Here is a 21330-nt window from a genome sequence, read left to right as displayed (position 1 = left end):
CGTACAACAAGATAACAGCAGCAGTCAGTGTTTCCCCTAAAGACCCCAATTGCTTTGCTGTCATGTGAAGTGTAATGTGTATTATGTCCTGTGTATTGTGTAGGTAATGTAATATGAATTGTGGTGTGCTGTGTAAGGCCTCTTTCACACGTTCGTGAAAATCACGCACGTTTTTCACGGACGTGTCAAAGGTGCGTATTGCCCTGCGTGAGACGTGTTTATGGCACACGTGTGTTCTCTGTGTGTTATCTGTGATAACACATGGAGAACGGGAACTTTCTGCTCACCTGTCCCTGGCGTCGCTGTCCGTGGTGCTGATCTTTGGTCTCCGGTCCTGCCGACTCCCCACTGCTGCAGCTGCTGCAGTGTGTTTTCTCCAGCGTGTCACACGGAACACCTCCGTGTGGTCCGTTTGCGTTCCACACGTGGTCCATGGCAGAACACGCACGTGAGCGCAGACCCATTGATTTTAATGGGTCTACGTGTGCCCGTGTCTCCAGTACGTGAGGAAAAGGACCAAATACGTGCCGGAGACAAGGACGTGTGAAAGAGGACTAATGTGTAGTGATTGTCATGCAATGTTTGACTCTGCACACACCCACTGGCATGGCATTGTCAGACTCTGTTCAGACTACAGATTCTGGCAAGCAACCTGAGACTTCTGGATTGTGTAAGCCTGAGCCGGACGTCGGCTGGTTCAGGTTCACTGGTCTTCAGCTCTGGAGGAGTTAATTCCTGCAGACTGGTGAGTAGGACCTAAGAGCTCAGGTTGCTAATTGACACATGCAAATATCTCTTCCCTATTTAAAGAACGGCTTTCTTCCAGTATTCGCCAATGATAGCTTTAGCATATGCTCCAGCGATCCTGGTCTTGGGGATTTTCATGTTTATGGTGATCCGTGTTGCACTTTTGAGCATTCTGTGTTACTTCCTTCCCTTTTTCGTTGTCCCCAGTACACATAGTGTCTCTCCTGTGTGTTTTGAGTGCTGTGTCTGAGTTTTCTTTCTCCCTTGTCCATGTCATTTTGTGAGGTTTTGTCTTTGTGTTTTCCAGCCTGCAGAAGAGTAGTAATATCAGGGCCCGGACTGGAGTTAGGGTCACACTGGGGGCTCGGACCTGGCTATCATCAAGCCTACCTCTGAGATAAGTGACAGCGCAAGGAATCAAGTCTGAGGGCCAGCCTAGGGGCCCCTGTCTTGTCATTACATACCCTGTGACAGTGATGGGTGAACCCGCATTCCAACCACATTTTTAAAAACAACCCCGGTTCGGGCCAAAACTTAATTCTGGATACCTGGCCAGCCGCTGATCCACATATAAGTGTATGGGAAACCGAATCAATGCGCTTTAAATTTTGGTAGAGAGGGCTAGGGGGATTAGAGCAGGCGCATTATACTTCCCGAGCATTCTGCGCGGCTGTAACGTTACTTCTGGGGCCACTCATTACCCTTATGCATATGCACTGCTTCCGCCACTCACTGGCAGTACCAGCATCTGTGATTGGTTGCATTCAGACCGAGAACTGCCCCTCTCCCATGACTACCGCCCCGCACCATGCTACATATGCTCACAGACTGTCTTTTTTCTGCAGCACCAGCCTACGGTCCCACATTGAGTATTTGGTCAGTATTTTGCCTCAGTATTTGTAGCCAAAACAGGAGTGAGTCAAAAATACAGAAGTTGTGCCCGTATTTCTATTATACTTTTCCTTTCATTGTTCCACTCCTGGTTTTGGCTACAAATACTGAAGTAAAATACTGACACCAAATACTCAATGTATCAATGTGGCCTCAATGCGATCCTCCACCCACTTCTCCTCTCTCTGAAGCTACTCACTACACTTTTTGTGAGTATCTACGGAAAGAGTGGCCATAGCAAGAGGAGACAGGTGAGCACAACAAAGTCAACAGTTGTTTTTTTTTTTAGGTGTTGAGTCCCCTATATGACTCTAGGGTTAGTTTAATGAATGACGTAGAAGTGACAGACTCCATATATTGGAGCGAGTTCAGAGAAAAGCAACCAAAATGGTAGAAGGTCTGCAAACCATGTCATATGAAGACTGACTAAAATAACTAGGAATGTTTATAGCTTACAAAAGAGAAGGCTGAGAGGAGACTTAATAGCGGTCTACAAATATCTGAAAGGTAGTCACAGTAAAGAGGAAACAACTCTATTCTCATTAGCACAAGGTAGTACAAGAAGCAATGGGGTAAAGCTAAAAGGAAGAAAATACACATTAGACATTAGGAAACATTTTCTGACAGTGAGGGCACTCAGAGAGTGGAACAGGCGGCCACGGGAGATAGTGAGCTCTCCATCAATGGAAATCTTCAAGCAGAAACCTCATAAACATATAGGTGGGATGAATTAGGATAACCTACACTTGCAAGGGGTTGGAACCGATGGCCCTTGAGGTCCCTTCCAAGTCTATCATTCTATGATTCGATGATTCCATATACCAAAAAATATTACTATTGTCATAGTCAGATTATTTGACACAAAATAAGAAACCATCCAGACTATTCATTTCATTACCATAAATATCAACAATTTATTAACCATTATCAATTACAATCCAACATATAGCATAGTACAGTGTCAAAAATACCAATAAATTATAGATTATTGCAGAAGGTAGAGTACAGGTAAAATACATTGCAAAGCACAAGTGTTAACAAACTCTTGTCACTTCCATCATGAAAAACCCGCAATGGCTATTAGACGTCATGGCTAGCCTCTTACAGTAGCTGTGGCCACCATATGTTGTGACATTGGGCAATTTGAACAATTTGAAGCAAAGGTGAACCCCATTGACCAGTGGTATGGGCACACAATCTATATAAAGAAAGTTAGGTTATAAAGTTCATTTTGAAAGCATTTTTAAAAGGTATTGTTGGAGATTGGAAAATTACTCAAAAGCCGAGATACGTGATGCTATTCATACAGAAATGCTATTTAGTTGCCCCTGTAACTCTGTTTGGGAGGTCCATTTGTCTCGTTCATTTTAGGAAAAATAATGGGAATTCATGTCCAAAATGGATCAGTTTGCCAGTTGATGCCAATATTAGGAAAGGGATACTATTGGTTATTTTGGGTCCTGTTAGGTATCTATGTTTAGAACACAGCATGTAGAATATTTTCCTACATTCTCAAAATATAATATCAAACAGAAACCGAACAGCACCCCAAAAAAATGAATACAGACCCTCTACATTGTGTAGTGCCAGCGTCTCTGAAGAGACACAGACTTACCGCCCCAGCTGGGTCATGTACTCCCCCGCACTACCCCGACCATCCACATGTCCTGCTGCCTCCTTCCCCTCCCGGGCCCTGTACATGCCACACAGGGTTCCTGTGTGTGCACCTAAGACGCGCACCGCACACCGGCCCTTCTCTTAAAGGTCCGATGCGCTATTTCCAGGAAATGCTTCTCAGTCTATGGTTCAGAGGCACTGTATATTTAAGGCATCCTCCCAGTAGGCGAGGTACCAGCACAATGCCTCTAGTTAGTCAGTCTCCAGTCTCCTATCTAGCTAGTTGTCAGGTCCCGAGCTCCTGTCTTCCTATGCCTGTGTCTGCCTCCAGTATCTGCCTTCTCATACCTGTGCACCCCTGCCGTGCCCTCCATTCCTGTCCATACCTGCCTGTCAAGCCTGCTTCAGTCACCCCAACTGTACACGTCTATCTCTGAGTCCGTCACCGGTCCTGGGGATCAGCTGCCACAGTCCTGATCACTTACCTGGGAGTGGTACTTTGTGTCTGCCTTGAGGTGAGCGCTTAGTTAAGCCCCTTCTGCTATAGGGTAAGCCCAGGTCCCCCCAGTGGTCCAGTAGGTCCACTAATCCCGCTCACTGCCTCTACATCGGCAGTGAGAGTTACACTTTGGTATGCATCAGTTACCAAATGGATCTGTGTTGGAGATGAATTCCGTTGTGTTCCTAAAACCAAACTAAAAATGAACTAAAAATGAACTCCCAAATAAACATGTGAACACAGCTCAACAATAATAAACCAGACTGATCATTGATGATTTTCTTTCCTTTACAATGAAAATAAGTGGCTTCAGAAGGTCCAAAAAGTTCACTTTAGGCATTGCTTGAAGACTTCCTTTAAAAAAAATGTGTTATCTTGAGGTTGACACTTATGGGGAAACTATATTTCTTCTTATTAGCAATTGTTCCAAAACTTCTGATTTTGATGATGTGATTTCGATGACTTTTCTTCTGTGTCATAGGTAAGTATAGGCATAAAGCTGTTCCACATTGTTGGTGGCTTTGAGTACAATCATCTTTGGACCTCAGTAGTAATTTTTTTGTAAATAGCAGTCAAATATGGGGGTTGCCTAGGCCAATACAAACGTTGAGGCTTGAAAGTGTAAAAAGCAACAAACTAAGTGATCCTCACCTACCGACACCACCTGTTTATAGCGCAGGACACTACGTGGTAGGAAGTCACGGAACTCAATGGTCCCACTGTTGGTTGAAAGATGATGTCTGCTTATTGTGTGTGAACACAGACCATAGAGCAGCCAGCGCTGGATCCAGGTGGGTTCAGGTAGGCCCCATAGGCCTCATTCATACTTCAATTTTTTGAGTACCAGTATTATACATGTTTTTCATGGATAGCTTTCGTATGTATAACAATTATTATTATTTATTATTATAGCGTCATTTATTCCATGGCACTTTACAAGTGAAAAAGGGTATACATAAAAACAAGAACAACAATCATGAACATTACAAGGCACAGTGTCAGAGTTCCGGGATTTCCAGTTTTCTTTTGAAGGAGCTTGCCCTTTGTTAACATGGAGTTTTCTGTTCTGTTGCCCTACTTCCTGTCCATCTGTTTAAAAGCCGCCCCTGAGCTTAGTTTAGTTGCCTGAGTATACTGCTTCCTGTGTACTCCTGCCCAGCTGCTCTCAGCTCCTGATTGCTGTTTGGATCCAGTTGAAACACCTGACACCAGCTCTGGACTTCACCTCTCATCCAACTGTGCTCGGACTCTGTCTGCTGTCTCTGGTCGGCACTTCTGCCCGGTCCCTCCCGTTCATATCCACCCTAGGACTCACATCACGTACGGACATTTTTTGGACTATATCTGTTGCCCTTTTTGTGTCCCGGCTGCTGCGCATTTAGGCCTTCTGGGGTGATTGCCGGACAGCCCCTGTATAGGGGTTCGCTCCTGGTGGTCTCCCTGGGGGAGTCCGGTGTGCGGCCCCGGGAATTCCTCTTTGCTCTGAACCCAGCAGGTATTTACTGTATTTATGTTCCACTGTGTATATACTGTTCTGTGTGCATATTGCGGTTACATATTACTGTGTATATTTTGTTCTGTTTACATATTGCGGTTACATATTATTGTGTATATTCTGTTCTGTGCACATATTGCGGTTACATATTATAAAACGTCTTTTGCACCAAGAACTCGTCTCTGGTTGTCATTGCCTTAACGCAATTGAAATCCTCAGTACATACAATAGTATTACACACAGGCTGGTACAGGAGGAGAGAGGACCCTGCCCGTGAGGGCTCACAGTGTACAGGGGACGGGTAAGGATACAATAGGTGAGGACAGAGCTGGTTGCGCAGTGGTGTAATGGACTGAGGGTTATTGTAGGTTGTAAGCTTGTCGGAAGAGGTAGGTCTTCAGGTTCCTTTTGAAGCTTTCTACAGTAGGCGAGAGTCTGATATGCGGGGGTAGAGCGTTCCAGAGTATGGGGGAGGCACGGGAGAAATCTTGTATGCGATTGTGGGAAGAGGAAAAAGAGTAGGGAAGGAAATCTTGTGAGGATCGGAGGTTGTGTGCAGGTAGGTACCGGGAGACTAGGTCCCAGATGTAAGGAGGAAACAGGTTGTGGATGGCTTTGTAGGTCATGCTTAGTGTTTTGAACTGGAGTATTTGGGCAATGGGAAGCTGGTGAAGGGATTGGCAGAGAGGAGAGGCTGGGGAATCAGGTCATTATTATTATTATTATTATTTATTATTATGGCACCATTTATTCCATGGCGCTTTACACATATACATAATAGGGACAAGTACAATAATCATAAACAAAACAAGGCACAGGAGGAGAGAGGACCCTGCCCGTGAGGGCTCACAGTCTACAAGCTTCACATGGTCTTGGGGTTTTTTTGTGCATTGAATGGTCCACACAAAATTGCAGATACACGTCCGATTTTGAAGTATTGGAACAAAATCATCAATATAAGCCTATGGGTCCGTGAAAAATTCACTTGGACTGTTACATAGGGAAAGGTTGAGAAATGGGTTTGTTTCCGTGTAGAAGAAAAACTGATGACATTCAGATCAAACTTTGATGAAACTTGCATGAAAATCACTGATGAAACTTTTTCCGTTTTTCTTGTTTGTGAAAAAACTGATGTATAACTGAAGCCTTAATGTGTTATTTTTTACAGCTCCAAGTTGTTGGGCAACGTTTCTTGTTGCATAGACAAGCTCCCCTAAGAATTTTAATGGAGTAGGATCGAAAATGGCTGGAGTTTGCATTGTATATAGAATATATACATATAGTATATATAATTAGTGTAGCTTATTTTATTTTTTTACTTATTTTGTTTTTTATCTCCTAGAATCTTGTTTTTTATTTCCTAGAGTAGAAACTGTCCCTGCAATAAGGCCTATAAGAGCGATACCAACAGTGGCTATAATGGTGTATTTCACTGCATCATCCACCTGCAAAGAATGGGAAAAAGAAGGTTCACTACAAAAGGACTTTTGTATATTCACATTAACAGATGGATTGGCCACTTATTATGATCCATTTCCATAGGCATCCATATAAAAAAACAACAATTACACTCTGCTTTTTGAGATACACAAAAAGTTGTGTAGTCTACATTGTTTGATCCAGCTAAGGGCTGTTTCACATGTCCGATATTTTGCCGGAAGCCGGAGCTGGCACAGTTACATTCATTTACAGTGGAAGCGCGACACCATGCGGGTTGTGTGCTTTATACACAACCACATGTGTCCGCATGGTGTCGCGCTTCCACTGAAAATGAATGTAACTGTACTGCATGAGTGCCAGATCCGGCTTCCGGCAAAATACCGGAGATGTGAAACGGCCCTAAGAATTGGATAGTAGCTGTTATGGACAGAATATAATTTGATGACCCATTGTATGCGCCATTAAGGAGAGTCTATACAATACCTGATCAGAGAAGCCATTGCCATATCTCAGTCTTGTAGAAAAATGCTCACAATTGTGACTTGTGAGGCTATATTCCTTTATCTCGCCCACTTCTTTCAGTGCACTCTGTACGATTATATCCGGAGGGTAGGGAATTCTTTTATTGTCATCCTTGTTATTAACTCTGTAGACACAGCCATTTGCCACCTGCAACAAGGGTTCTTTCCTGACGACTACCGTACCCCCAAATGCTGAGGATAAGCTGGAGAGGCCAGTCAGATCTAAATATATATATAAAAAAAAAAAAAGTTATTTCCATCTTTGTACAGTATTTTCAATGTGGCACATTATATTGACTATATCACACTGTGTGCATAATTATTAGGCAAGTGAATATTTTGATCATATCATCATTTTATCCAGATTTTCCTACTTCAAGCTGTATAAACTTGAATTCTGATTGGATGAAACAGATCAGGTGATGTGTATTTGGAATGAGGGAGGGTGTGACCTAAGGGTACAACACCCTTTATCAAGTGGAGATAGAAGTAGGATAAGTGACACCACAGCTGCCCCAGAGCATTTAGCACCACCCTCAAATCATCATCGGGGGGGCGGTAAGAGAAGCTGTGTGAGTGAAACCAGTGATGATCCAGAAGGGGCACCCATGCAAGAAACTGTACTAAGTAATTGCAGCGCTGTCCCCTCATGATGTACTATCATCTGGGGGGAGTGAGTGCAGCCCCAGCCTCCTGTAACATCAGATTTGAGACTCCTCTTAAACAAAACATCACAGGAAGTGAAGTAAGAAAAACGCATTTTGGGATTAGCTAGATAGGGATAAGTGTAGGGTATTGTGTAATATAGCTAAGTGGTCAGAGGGTAAAGATAGATATTTAGAAAGGACATTGTAGGTACCGGGCCACAACTTTACGACTAACAATAAAGTACGATTTGGACAATAAAATTTAATTCACATTGTGTGGTTGCAGTTTGTTCCTGGTGGAAGGTGTGTTTCCATTCCTCCACTTTTCCTCAAAGACTCTATTGAGGGTAAATCTTAGGTCTTTCTGTCTTTATCTCTAAATATAAATTATTTGATATTTTGGAATTTTCTGAACACATATGTAATTTTTTTTTAAGTATTTTTTTAATTTTTAATGGGGGACAATGAGGGTGATTTCATCTTTTATTTTGGGGGGTATTTTTTTAGAAACTTTTTTTTTACCTTTCACCAGTGGCATAACTACAGTTTGATGGGCCCTGGTGCAAAGTATGGACCTGGCCCCCCTCCACATACACCGACACTCGGGGTACGAGATAATGACGCTAAAACTTGGCTCTTTCCATCAGCACCTAGGTTTCCCATGATCTGAAATCCCTTTTTCTATCAGCACCCAGCTTTCCTATGTTCTGATATCCATCTGGTCCTCCGCACCCAGCTTCCCCATGCTCTGATATATATCATTTCCTCAGCCCCCAACTTTCCCATATCAGAGCATGAGAAGGCTGGGTGCTAAGATGTATAGCAGAGAATGGAAAAGCTGGGTGCTGAGGGTAAGAGCCTTTTACCGTCAGCACAAAACTTTCCCATCCCATGCTTGTATCTTTGTCCCCCCTTGTATATAGCTCCCCAAATACTATAATGTCCCCCACATAGCATCCCACATAGTATAAAGATTCCCACATAAATTAGAGTGCACCCCCATAGTCCTCCATGTATTGTATTTAATTTCCCATGGTCCTCTATGTCTAAAGAAGCCCCCATAGCCCTCCAATTATTATAATGCAACTCCCATAAACCTCCATGTATTATAATTCCCTCCATAGTTCTCCATATAGTATAATGCACCCCATAGTTCTCCATATATTATAATGCACCCCCCATTGTCTTCCATGTTTTATAATGTAGCCCCCATTGTCCTCCATATATTATAATGCAACCTCCATAGTCCTATATGTATTATAATGCAGCCCCATAGACCTTCATATTGTATTATGCAGCCCCATAGACCTCCATGCATAATGCAGCCTCATAGACCTCCATGTATAATGCAGCCCAATAGGCCTCTGACAACCATGTACTCACTGATTAAAAATCAAAAAACAAACAGCAAGTACTCACGTCTCCTCATTCCCCCACTGCTCTGGTCAGAGCGTCCTCCTGTCTTTCGCTCTGTGCTCTCAGCATAGCAGTTGCACAGGAGTGACACCATGCAGTGACGTTGAGCGCAGGTACAGGGGGAGAATGATGAGGCATTGAGCAGAGTGTGCCGCTCGATACTTCTTCAGTGCTGTGTGAGATGACAGGCGAGGGGGGCCCTGTGCCGTTGCCGCAGACACCGGGCCCCCCTGACTCACGGGCCATATAGCAGCCGGGTGGTCTGCCACAGAACAGCACAGCTCCTCTCTCACAGAGAGGAGTCGGCTGCTGATCTGCAGGGAGGGTGTGGGGCCCCTAACCTGCCGGGCCAGGTCACGATGACGACCTCGTCAACTGCAGTCATTACGCTCCTGCTTTTCACTGTATTAGTCCTCTTAGGGGGCGTCAACCTGCGCTTGTCTGATCATTTGTGCTGTGAGCTCACTCCATACATCAGCTACCGACTTGTGCCATACATGTGTGGAGGGTGTCGGTAAGGGGTTAATGTTACATCTGGAAAAATTCAGAACAGTAGAACAGATAAATGTCATAAGCCAACACTTCATCAGTTCAAGGGGATCTCCAGTTCTTTAAAAATTGACTGCCTATTATTTTAGGATTGGCCATCGATATCAGATCACTTAAGATCCAAACCTTACATTTTTCAGGGGTGCCCATGACAGACCCTCAGAGATCGGTTATCGATGGTCCATTCTAAGGTTAGGACATTAATTTTATGGAACCGAAAAAATAGAACCTTTTTAGGCAGCTATGTATCTTCATTTCAAAACTGTAGATTCCATGTATTCAGTATTAAATTAATTTACTGATCCAAGTTTCAGTTTATAATACATTGCTTACTTTGTTAAACGTATATAAGCCATAGTAATCATACCTGATAAATGGACAACATATCCTTTTCCAACATAAACAGCCCAATGTTTATAGCCGGGGCGAAAGAATTCAATCAAGTCTCCACGTTCTGGGTAAGGTCCCTGTGAAATAAAGCAAAAAAAAAAGTGTTTTTTTTCCCTGCTAATTAAATGTAGGTGAAACATACAAACAATATCTCCAGGAGGTACTATTACTAAAAGCCTGGAGTATCACTAAAAATAAATGTATGTATTTTAGCCAATGTCAGATGTCTCTCCATGACTTTCAATGAGATAATCCAAGGCCTTCATGGACTATTTCAACATCACAACAAAGTTTTCCAGTACAATATACTATGGTCATAAAACCTTTTCTCACACCACACTGGCAGGCCCAATCCAATGTTCATCCATGCTGTCCTGAGCTGTAGGGGGGCAATTTTCCCAACTCAGCTTGCTGTGGTCTCGCTCTACCTCCACAGGAATCAAAATTCTCCTCTTGGCAAAACTCATGATCAAGAGTCCCCTGAGGAAGCCGGTAGGCTAAACCTGTCTGGCACTGTCTGTGAGATTTTGATATGCAAGTTTTCAAGAACTGATTTTGTAAGTGTGATAAAAAAGGGGTTAAGGCTTTAGAATTCTAAATTTACGCAGTGTTTTCTTGTTTCTCTCTTAATCACAAATCTGCAGGACAGGACGGTGGGTTGTGCCAAGTGCAAACTTTTGGTCCCTTTTGGTTTTTGTAATCAGATCAGCAAGGAGAGAGTTTGTGTTTGGTGGATAGCAATGCTGAAAAGGAGGCAGAGTGGGAACATATCAAAAAGAGCTGGAAAACCTGCCCCACTGTAGCACCGAACATCAAGGATCAACATTGGATTGTGCAGAACTAGCCAGTGTTGTAAGATAAAAGGTTTTATAATCAAAGTGTTGGTACTATATTGGACAACTTTGTTGTGATGTTGAAATACGTAATGAATGACTATGATCATCTCATGGACATTGATATCTGTTAGGCTGCATTTAGGGCATATTTAATTCCATCCAGCAGTGAAGGGGTTAAAGGTTCATTTCTATCCTGCTGTGATCTAAAAGGTAGTTGTAATCTCAGCTCCAGACACTTCCTTTTGCTAAAAGTATCCACTATTCAATCTTTCCTGTGTCGGCTATAGCGCATACCTATGCTGTCCTTTTGGAAGGAGCTGAGGTGTCACTTCAGTTGCAGCTGAGAAGTTCCTGCTGGAGTTTTATTAGTTGCGTCTTTCTCCCAGTTTGTCTTTCCTATTAAGTGTTACAGTCATATGAAAAAGTTTGGGCACCCCTATTAATGTTAACCTTTTTTCTTTATAACAATTTGGGTTTTTGCAACAGCTATTTCAGTTTCATATATCTAATAACTGATGGACTGAGTAATATTTCTAGATTGAAATGAGGTTTATTGTACTAACAGAAAATGTGCAATCCGCATTTAAACAAAATTTGACCGGTGCAAAAGTATGGGCACCCTTATCAATTTCTTGATTTGAACACTCCTAACTACTTTTTACTGACTTACTAAAGCACTAAATTGGTTTTGTAACCTCATTGAGCTTTGAACTTCATAGGCAGGTGTATCCAATCATGAGAAAAGGTATTTAAGGTGGCCACTCGCAAGTTGTTCTGCTATTTGAATCTCCTATGAAGAGTGGCATCATGGGCTCCTCAAAACAACTCTCAAATGATCTGAAAACAAAGATTATTCAACATAGTTGTTCAGGGGAAGGATACAAAAAGTTGTCTCAGAGATTTAAACTGTCAGTTTCCACTGTGAGGAACATAGTAAGGAAATGGAAGAACACAGGTACAGTTCTTGTTAAGCCCAGAAGTGTCAGGCCAAGAAAAATATCAGAAAGGCAGAGAAGAAGAATGGTGAGAACAGTCAGGGACAATCCACAGACCACCTCCAAAGACCTGCAGCTTCATCTTGCTGCAGATGAGGTCAATGTGCATCGGTCAACAATACAGCGCGCGTTGCACAAGGAGAATCTGTATGGGAGAGTGATGAGAAAGAAGCCATTTCTGCAAGCACGCCACAAACAGAGTCACCTGAGGTATGCAAAAGCACATTTGGACAAGCCAGTTACATTTTGGAAGAAGGTCCTGTGGACTGATGAAACAAAGATTGAGTTGTTTGGTCATACAAAAAGGCGTTATGCATGGAGGCAAAAAAACATGGCATTCCAAGAAAAGCACTTGCTACCCACAGTAAAACTTGGTGGAGGTTCCATCATGCTTTGGGGCTGTGTGGCCAATGCCGGCACCGGGAATCTTGTTAAAGTTGAGGGTCGCATGGATTCAACTCAGTATCAGCAGATTCTTGACAATGTGCAAGAATCAGTGATGAAGTTGAAGTTACGCAGGGGATGGATATTTCAGCAAGACAATGATCCAAAACACCGCTCCAAATCTACTCAGGCATTCATGCAGAGGAACAATTACAATGTTCTGGAATGGCCATCCCAGTCCCCAGACCTGAATATCATTGAACATCTGTGGGATGATGTGAAGCGGCTGTCCATGCTCGGCGACCATCAAACTTAACTGAACTGGAATTGTTTTGTAACAGGAATGGTCAAATATACCTTCATCCAGGATCCAGGAACTCATTAAAAGCTACAGGAAGCGACTAGAGGCTGTTATTTTTGCAAAAGGAGGATGTACAAAATATTAATGTCCCTTTTATGTTGAGGCGCCCATACTTTTGCACCGGTCAAATTTTGTTTAAATGCGGATTGCACATTTTCTGTTAGTAAAATAAACCTCATTTCAATCCAGAAATATTACTCAGTCCATCAGTTATTAGATATATGAAACTGAAATAGCTGTTGCAAAAACCCAAATTGTTATAAAGAAAAAAGGTTAACATTAATAGGGGTGCCCAAACTTTTTCATATGACTGTACCTTATGTCAGTAGCAAGACAAGTATCTCGCTGACCTTCACTAATCAGGGTGAATTCAGGACCAGTGAGGGTCTAGGCACGTGATGTTCCACGGGAGGAGGACCCATTTAGGGACATTATAGAGTGCAGGGATCAACGTCAGGTGAGTGTTAGGAGGTGACCCCTCTCCCCTCTCTCGCAATTTTTTTGCCAAAAATCTCAAGTTTATAATAAGTACAGTTGGAATTTTTAGTGTTGAAGTGCACATTTAGTGCTGGCTTTTTTGTTTTTTCTTCATTGAATTGGTCGGTGGCTGACCCCCACCTTGCTATGCACCCCAATTTGGGATGTATTCCACCTGTCTAGATTTTGGCGGTTGGTGACTGTTCACATTCAGTCATCAGGCTTTGTCCACAGGCTATTTACTTCATGCAACATTTGCTTGGACCTGGCCCGCCCACAGCCATGACTCAGTCATGGGTAAGGGATTGAAATAGACCAGGTGAGTGCTGCTAAGAGCAGTTCTACTATTCATATGTGAGGCCGTTTGGCACATTGTATAAAAATATTTCAGCGTAGGACTGCCCCAAATGAGATTTGCCGTGACGTGGCGGGGTAGCTCAAGAAATTGCAATTTTTTTTGCCAAAAATCTCAAATTTATAATATACAGTTGGATTTTTTAGTGCTGTAGTGCACATTTAGTGCTAGCTTTTTCGTTTTTTCCCTCTCCCCTCTCTGTAGCACCAGGGCCCACTGTGTATCATGTTTCCAGTGTACCCTCTGCGATGTGGCGCTTGACGGTAGTTAGTTCCCTTACACTTGCCGGAACCCCAGTAGTCACTGCTTTCCGGCCTGGTCTCCCAAGGCTCACATGTCGGAATATAAACAGCACATGAGTCCTAGGAGACCCAGATCCAACAGCTCTGAAGTTGAGTGTAAGGCGGGCTTTGCACGTTGCGACATCGCAAGCCGATGCTGCGATGTCGCACGCGATAGTCCCCGCCCCCGTCACAGGTACAATATCTTGTGAAAGCTGGCGTTGCGAAAATTATTGCTACGCCAGCTTCATACGCACTCACCTGCCCTGCGACCGTCGCTCTGGCCGGCGACCCGCCTCCTTCCTAAGGGTGCGGGTTGTGCGGCGTCATAGCGACGTCACACGGCAGGCGGCCAATAGCGGCGGAGGGGCGGAGATGAGCAGGATGTAAACATCCCGCCCACCTCCTTCCTTCCGTATAGCCACCGGCGGCAGGTAAGGAGATGTTCTTCGCTCCTGCGGCTTCACACACAGCGATGTGTGCTTCCGCAGGAACGAGGAACAACCTCGTACCTGTCGCGGCACCGGCATTATAGAAATGTCGGAGAATACACCGATGGTACGATAACGACGTTTTTGCGCTCGTTCATCGTATCATCTAGCATTTACACAGTATGATGTCGAAAGTGACGACGGATGTGCGTCACTTTCGATTTGACCCTACCGACATCGCACGTGCGATGTCGCAACGTGCAAAGCCGCCCTGAGGATACACTCACACTAGTGTATAAAAACTATTTTAATTACATCCAGAAAAGTTGTAGGCGTGAAATTTGTTTGGTTTTCCATATGTCAGGCAAGTGCTATATGAGTGCATGTTTTGTTTTTTTTCCTCTCCTAATATCCATATGCAATGCATTTTATTTTTTTCTGAGCAAACTATTATTCTACAATCATTTACAGGAACAATTAAAGTGTTCTATGTTACAGAATAGTATGTGTGTTTAATTAGCATTTGTATTTTTGGGGTATATAATTGTTGATTTGACTTATTGCACGTTCATATTGTAAGTCCATATAGAATGGGGATGTTTCTGTAAAAAATGGATGACCCATGTGATGTCTATTTTGTATTTTTTAACACATAGACTTGCATTGGTGAGTCTCGGCCGTTTTATGTGACCATGCGCAACATGCTGCCATGTTTTTCCTGAGGCCAAAAACAGCATCAGATCAGAACTGCCTCATTGACTAACATTGGTCCAAGTGCAATGCGATTTTTCCCCACACTGCACTTGTCATATTTATACTCATATTGATTGAGAAAGGTTTGCCCGAGTAGTGGACAACCCCTTTAAAAATAGAGAATAGAAATGCTAAATACAGTCATGAAAAAAATAAAAATAATCCCATTTTATTTTTTTTATATTTTTTTTTACGTGAAGCATAAGACTTTAACATATTGACTTTTTCCTAGAAATATGTTCTACACTGTGTGCAGAATTATTAGGCAAGTTGTATTTTTGAGGATTTTTTTTATTATTGATCAACAACTATTCTCTCAACCAACCCAAAAGACTCATAAATATCAAAGCTTAATATTTTTGGAATTTGGAGGTTTTTTTTTTTTAGATTCGGCTATCTTAGGAGGATATCTGTTTGTGCAGGTAACTATTACTGTGCAGAATTATTAGGCAACTTAATAAAAACCAAATCTATTCCCATCTCACTTGTTTATTTTCACCAAGTAAACCAATATAACTGCACAAAATTTAGAAATAAACATTTCTGACATGCAAAAACAAAACACCAAAAAATTCAAAAATTAGTGACCAATATAGCCACCTTTCTTTCTGATGACACTCAGCAGCCGACCATCCATAGATTCTGTCATTCCTTGATCTGTTTACGATCAACATTGCGTGCAGCAGCCACCACAGCCTCCAGACACTGTTCCAAGAGATGTACTGTTTTCCCTCCTTGTAGATCTTACATTTTATGAGGGACCACAGGTTCTCTATGGGGTTCAGATCAGGTGAGCAAGGGGGCCATGTCATTATTTTTTCATCTTTTAGACCTTTACTGACCAGCCACGCTGTGGAGTAGTTGGATGCATGTGATGGAGCATTGTCCTGCATGAAAATCATGTTTTCTTGAATGATACCGACTTCTTCCTGTACCACTGCTTGAAGAAGTTGTCTTCCAGAAACTGGCAGTAGGTCTGGGAGTTGAGCTTCACTCCATCTTCAACCCAAAAAGGTCCCACAAGTTCCTCTTTGATGATACCAGCCCATACCAGTGCCCACCTCCACCTTGCTGGTGTCTGAGTCGGAGTGGAGCTCTCTGCTCTTTACTGATCCAGCCTCTGGCCCATCCATCTGGCCCATCAAGAGTCACTCTCATTTCATCAGTCCATAAAACCTTTGAAAAATCAGTCTTAAGATATTTCTTGGCCCAGTCTTGACGTTTTATCTTATGTTTCTTGGTCAGAGGTGGTGGTTTTTCAGCCTTCCTTACCTTGGCCGTGTCCCTGAGTATGGAACACCTTGTGCTTTTTGATACTCCAGTAACATTGCAGCTCTGAAATATGGCCAAACTGGTGGCAAATGGCATCTCGGCAGCTTCACGCTTGATTTTCCTCAATTCATGGGCAGTTATTTTGCGCCTTTTTTGCCCAGCACGCTTCTTGCGACCTTGTTGGCTATTTGCTTGAAACGCTTAATTGTTCGGTGATCACGCTTCAAACGTTTGGCAATTTCAAGACTGCTGCTTCCCTCTGCAAGACATCTCACAATTTTGGACTTTTCAGAGCCCGTCAAATCTCTCTTCTGACCCATTTTGCCAAAGGAAAGGAAGTTGCCTAATAATTACGCACACCTTATATAGGGTGTTGATGTCATTACACCGCACCCCTCCTCATTACAGAGATGCACATCACCTGATTTACTTAATTGGTAGTTGGCTCTCAAGCCTATACAGCCTGGAGTAGGACAACATGTATAAAAAGTATCATGTGATCAAAATACTCATTTGCCTAATAATTCTGCACACAGTGTATGTGCAAAGTAAGTGGCTCTAATAACTGGTTCTCTCAGGCTGAAATAGTCTTGGGCAGATGATTTTTTTACACTTGATTTCCTATGTCTGACCTTGTCTGGGAGAAATGTACCATTCTGTCATAATAGCCACAATGCTTGGAAAAAACAAACTTAAAAAAACAGTGCATATGCAAACCTTTGGTGCTAAGACAATCCAAACAGTGGTGTAAAAACCCTGAAAAAAGCAATCTGAGGCTTCACTGCAAGCCTGGGGCGGACATATCATTTGTGCAACCAAGAGCTCAAGAGGTTGGGGGACCCAATTTTCTACCTCCAAAATAGGTGGTATTGTGAATTATGTTGAGTTATTGGACTGAAAGGGCCCATGTATTATTATTGCACAGGGACCCTTTTCTGTCTGTGTCCGTCAGTGCTGCAAGATGTGAATGTATCTGTAAAAAAGATGGCATTTCATGTCCTGTCTGCTGCACATGCTTAAGAAGCCTTCATCAAATTTTGGGCGTTGATATGGACCAAAAAAGTGTTTGTTACATTGATAAAAACTATTGAATTTATCGCATAGGCAAAACATACTGTCAAATGTGACGTCCTGGCGCCGCCAGGTGGTCACACACCAAATAGGCCCCCGCACAACACCTTCTCTCACAGGGTTACATCTTGCCAACCAAACCCTAGTCACCCCCCCCCCCCCAGGGTAGGACAGGCACACCAGTGTGAGGAACCAAGCGGATGGAGAACACCCACCTAGGGGTCTAGAGAACCCGAAGCGGGAAAAGTAGTGGTTCAGGTTCGAGTTTGGAGTGGAAAAGCAGTAGTTGAAGTTAAAGGTTGAGTGGAGTCAAGTTCAGGAGGAGTGAGGAGAAGAGGATAAAGTGCCAGGGAACTCAGAAAGAAAGGGTGTCGGGGTTGGAGCCCCGGCGTACTGGCTAGGTGGTAGACGGTGGTCCGTGTCTGTCAGGAGATGGGAAGATGGCTGCCAGAGATCCGAGGGGGACCGGGGCAGGGTTGGAGCCCGCTGGTACCGACCCCAGAGAACCGACCCGGAAACCGTTCACAGAGGGGGTTCTTGGACCCTGAAGCCAGGACCGAAACCAACGGCCTCGCTAATTAACCAATTGAGGACAGGACTACAGGTCCTGTCCCACCCAAAGTCCCAAAAAGTCAGACAACACCCCACTGCGGGGGATAGGGCATCCGCCAGTGCCCGGTAGATCCCAAGGGTCAGCGTCTGCAGGCAAGGCTCCCAACAAAAGTACCGGGAGCGGACTCCCGTGTTCCATACCGGGAAGTCCACAATGACAACAGTAGTACAGAGGAAAGTGACACAGACCATCACCCCGGGTGAGGGATCAGCATACACCCGGCCGGGGCGGCCGGCCACTGACACCTTGGTTTACCACTGGATTTGTGTGCTTCATTTAACTGTGAGTAAACTAACATCCCCTCGGTCTGACTGGGCACGCCGGCCCCTTCAAGCCACCATCCTCAGCACAGAGACACTGGGCCCCAGGGCATCCACCACTACCCACGGAGGGGTTAACATCCAGCTGCAATCCCATCGCCCCCGGGTGCTCCCCAACAGCAGCGGTGGTGTCACATTTCACCATACACCGTGGGTGGCGTCACGAAGTACCTACGGCAATACCCGTACATAAATGTCCCCTTTTTATTCGAAGTGTCCGCGCGACCCCCAGGTCCGGAAGATCCCTCGAGCCACACTGCGGGTCCGGATCCGAGCAGCCCGGCTGCTGGCGTGGGGGTGGCACACAAATATGAAAGGCCTTATTCTGAATAATGTCATCTATAAAACCTACAAAATATTGAACACCTTACCAAATGTCATAACTTACCTGCAATGGCATTTTCTCGTCAGTTTTCTTCTTCCAACAGAGTTATGGATCTGCAGTAAAGTACAATATACAGTAATAAGAATATCACATAATCTGATACCATTTATACAATAATGAGGATGCCTCAATTTAACATTCAATAAGTACTTATAACACACTACATTTTTGGTGTAGAAAAAGGGGGTCCAGTGCTGACAATGTTCATGAAAACTTCAAATTTTAATAAGGTGCTTCAACATGAAAGAGAGCAATTCAAAAGTCACAATAAATACAAAAATTAAAACCAAACATGTTTTGGTAACTAAACCTTATTCATTGACTGCGACTTATACCTCCGTGCGTGCGTGCTGTGTGACAGAGTTTTGTTTTCCCCCGTCTGTCTATTTCTATGTGTTCAACTACACTCCTGTCCTGGCCCCCCTGGGGGAGCGGTATAAGATCAGGGCAGGTCAGAATCTCAGCCAAGAAGGAGATTCAGGCATCCCCACCTTTAGGGGTATCCCTGAGATTAGAGATAGCACAAAGACCCTTGCCTGAGGGTCAGCTAAAGAGCCCTGGTTTCCGGCTATCCCCATAGTCTTTGTAATTGCATACTTTCTTTCTACATACGGAAAAACACTGATGGCACACTAATGGAAAACACTGATGACACTGGTTCCGGTTTTCCATGGATGTGTTTAAAACAGAAGTTTGAAGGTGATTGGTTTGGCTTTATTTAAGCAAGCTGCAGCCATGGGAAAATAAATTACCAAAAATCAGAAAACCTCTGTTGAAGTGTTGGTGCCTCTCAAATACATTCACACTACAGTATGCCAAATTGCCTTAACACTAGAAGTCCCAGAGAGGGGTCATTTAACATTTCTACCTTTGGAACCCAGAGACGGGTCGAATGACCTGAAGGATTTTAGCTACATCCTATAATCACCGTCTTTTGTTCTGTAATTAAGACCATTACTGTCGCACCACAGGAGGTTGTTGTTTTCCATTGAGTTTAGCCATTTAGCTTCTAGTTAGTTCTATTCAGTTTATTGTATTTGGTCATTTGACCCTTTTTCGGGACTTCAGAGGGAAGCTCGAAATTTCTGGGACTTCTAGTGTTAATTACCCAAAGACCATGAAAAAACATTACATTATGGTGCGTTAATGGGGTTGTCCAGGACTTAGGTATAGATGACTTGTCCTTATGATTTGTTATCAATATCAGATTGGTGGGATTCTGATACCCGCCATCACCACAGATCAACAAATTGTTGTTCAGTATGGAGCTGGGACACCACTGTGCTATACATTGATGTAGTGACTGTTCTTGGATACTGCAGCTCAGGCCCATTCACTTCAATCGGAGCAGGATTGAGGTGTCCAAGTACAGCCATTACACAGTGTACATAACGCTGCTGTATCTGCATTGTACAATACGTACATCCAGCCACCACAAATCCTTTAAACAGCTGGTAACTAGAGTTGAGCGCGGTTCGTGGTTCTCCAGTTCGCGGCTCGAGTGATTTTGGGGCATGTTCTAGATCGAACTAGAACTCGAGCTTTTTGCAAAAGCTCGATAGTTCTAGATACGTTCGAGAACGGTTCTAGCAGCAAAAAGCAGGGCTTTTTACAGCTACAGTGTGCAGGAGCCATCGCTGGCAGCCTGCCACAAGCTGGTAACCAAGATAAACATCGGGTATCCAAGCAAAGCGCTTTGGTTAGTAACCCGATGTTTATCTTAGTTACGTGCAGGAAGCCCACACTTTCCCGCTCAGCTCGCTCCGCCCCCTCCTGCCCGCGGCATGTACACATACATACACAAACACACACACACACACACATCCCCCCCCCCATCCCCCCCCATCCCCCCCCGCCCGCCCGCTCGCTCGCTCGCTCGCTCGCTCGCTCGGCTTACCTGCGGTGATGAAGTCCCGCCATCCCGACCTCAGCGCTGTCACTGTCCTCCATGGCCGCCGCTTGTCACATCACCTATCGCTTCCGACCCGAGACTGACTAGCGGTGACGTCACGGACCTCTCGCGATACTTGCTGTGAAGGCGCCGGTCATTGACCTCAGTGACAGGGGCTGTCAGTGTGCTGGAGATCAGCGCAGGTAATGTACCTCGCTGACAGCAGCACTTGTCACCCCCCTGCAGTGACCTGGGCTGACCCATTGATGTTAGCTCAGGTCACTGCACTGCTCTCCCAGTCAATGGGGAACATCCTGCTCTTCATTGACTGGGACAGTGTGGATCGTCATGGCAACCCCTTGGATTACACCAGACCTGGATTTGTTTTTCAATCTAATAAATTGGTTAAAGAGGGAATGTTTTGGGGAGTGTTTTTTCAAATAAAAATGTGTTTGTCGTCTATTTTTTTTTATTACTGACTGGGTTGGTGATGTCGGGTATCTGATAGACGCCTGACCTCACCAACCCCAGGGCTTGATGCCAGGTGACATTACACATCTGGTATTAACCCCAAATATTACCCCGTTTGCCACCGCACCAGGGCGCGGGATGAGCTGGGGCGAAGCACCAGGATTGGCGCATCTAATGGATGCGCCACTTCTGGGGCGGCTGCGGCCTGCTATTTTTAGGCTG

General features: G+C 44.1%; 1 protein-coding gene across 1 annotated transcript; it reads right to left on the bottom strand.

Annotated features, from left to right (window-relative positions):
• Window positions 1-2566: 2566 nt before the first annotated feature.
• LOC142254330 (phospholipase A and acyltransferase 3-like) lies at window positions 2567-18799 on the bottom strand. Its single transcript, XM_075325376.1, has 4 exons — window positions 18750-18799; window positions 10190-10289; window positions 7173-7432; window positions 2567-6694 (listed from the first exon to the last, which is right to left on the bottom strand). The coding sequence occupies exons 1-4, from the start codon at window positions 18759-18761 to the stop codon at window positions 6581-6583; spliced, it is 486 nt and encodes a 161-aa protein (XP_075181491.1). The 5' UTR covers window positions 18762-18799; the 3' UTR covers window positions 2567-6580.
• Between the last annotated feature and the right edge of the window lie 2531 nt (window positions 18800-21330).

The sequence above is a fragment of the Anomaloglossus baeobatrachus genome, chromosome 10 (assembly GCF_048569485.1).
Source record: "Anomaloglossus baeobatrachus isolate aAnoBae1 chromosome 10, aAnoBae1.hap1, whole genome shotgun sequence".
In the NCBI taxonomy this organism is placed as follows: Eukaryota; Metazoa; Chordata; class Amphibia; order Anura; family Aromobatidae; genus Anomaloglossus; species Anomaloglossus baeobatrachus.
This window is presented reverse-complemented; position numbering and strand designations above follow the sequence as displayed.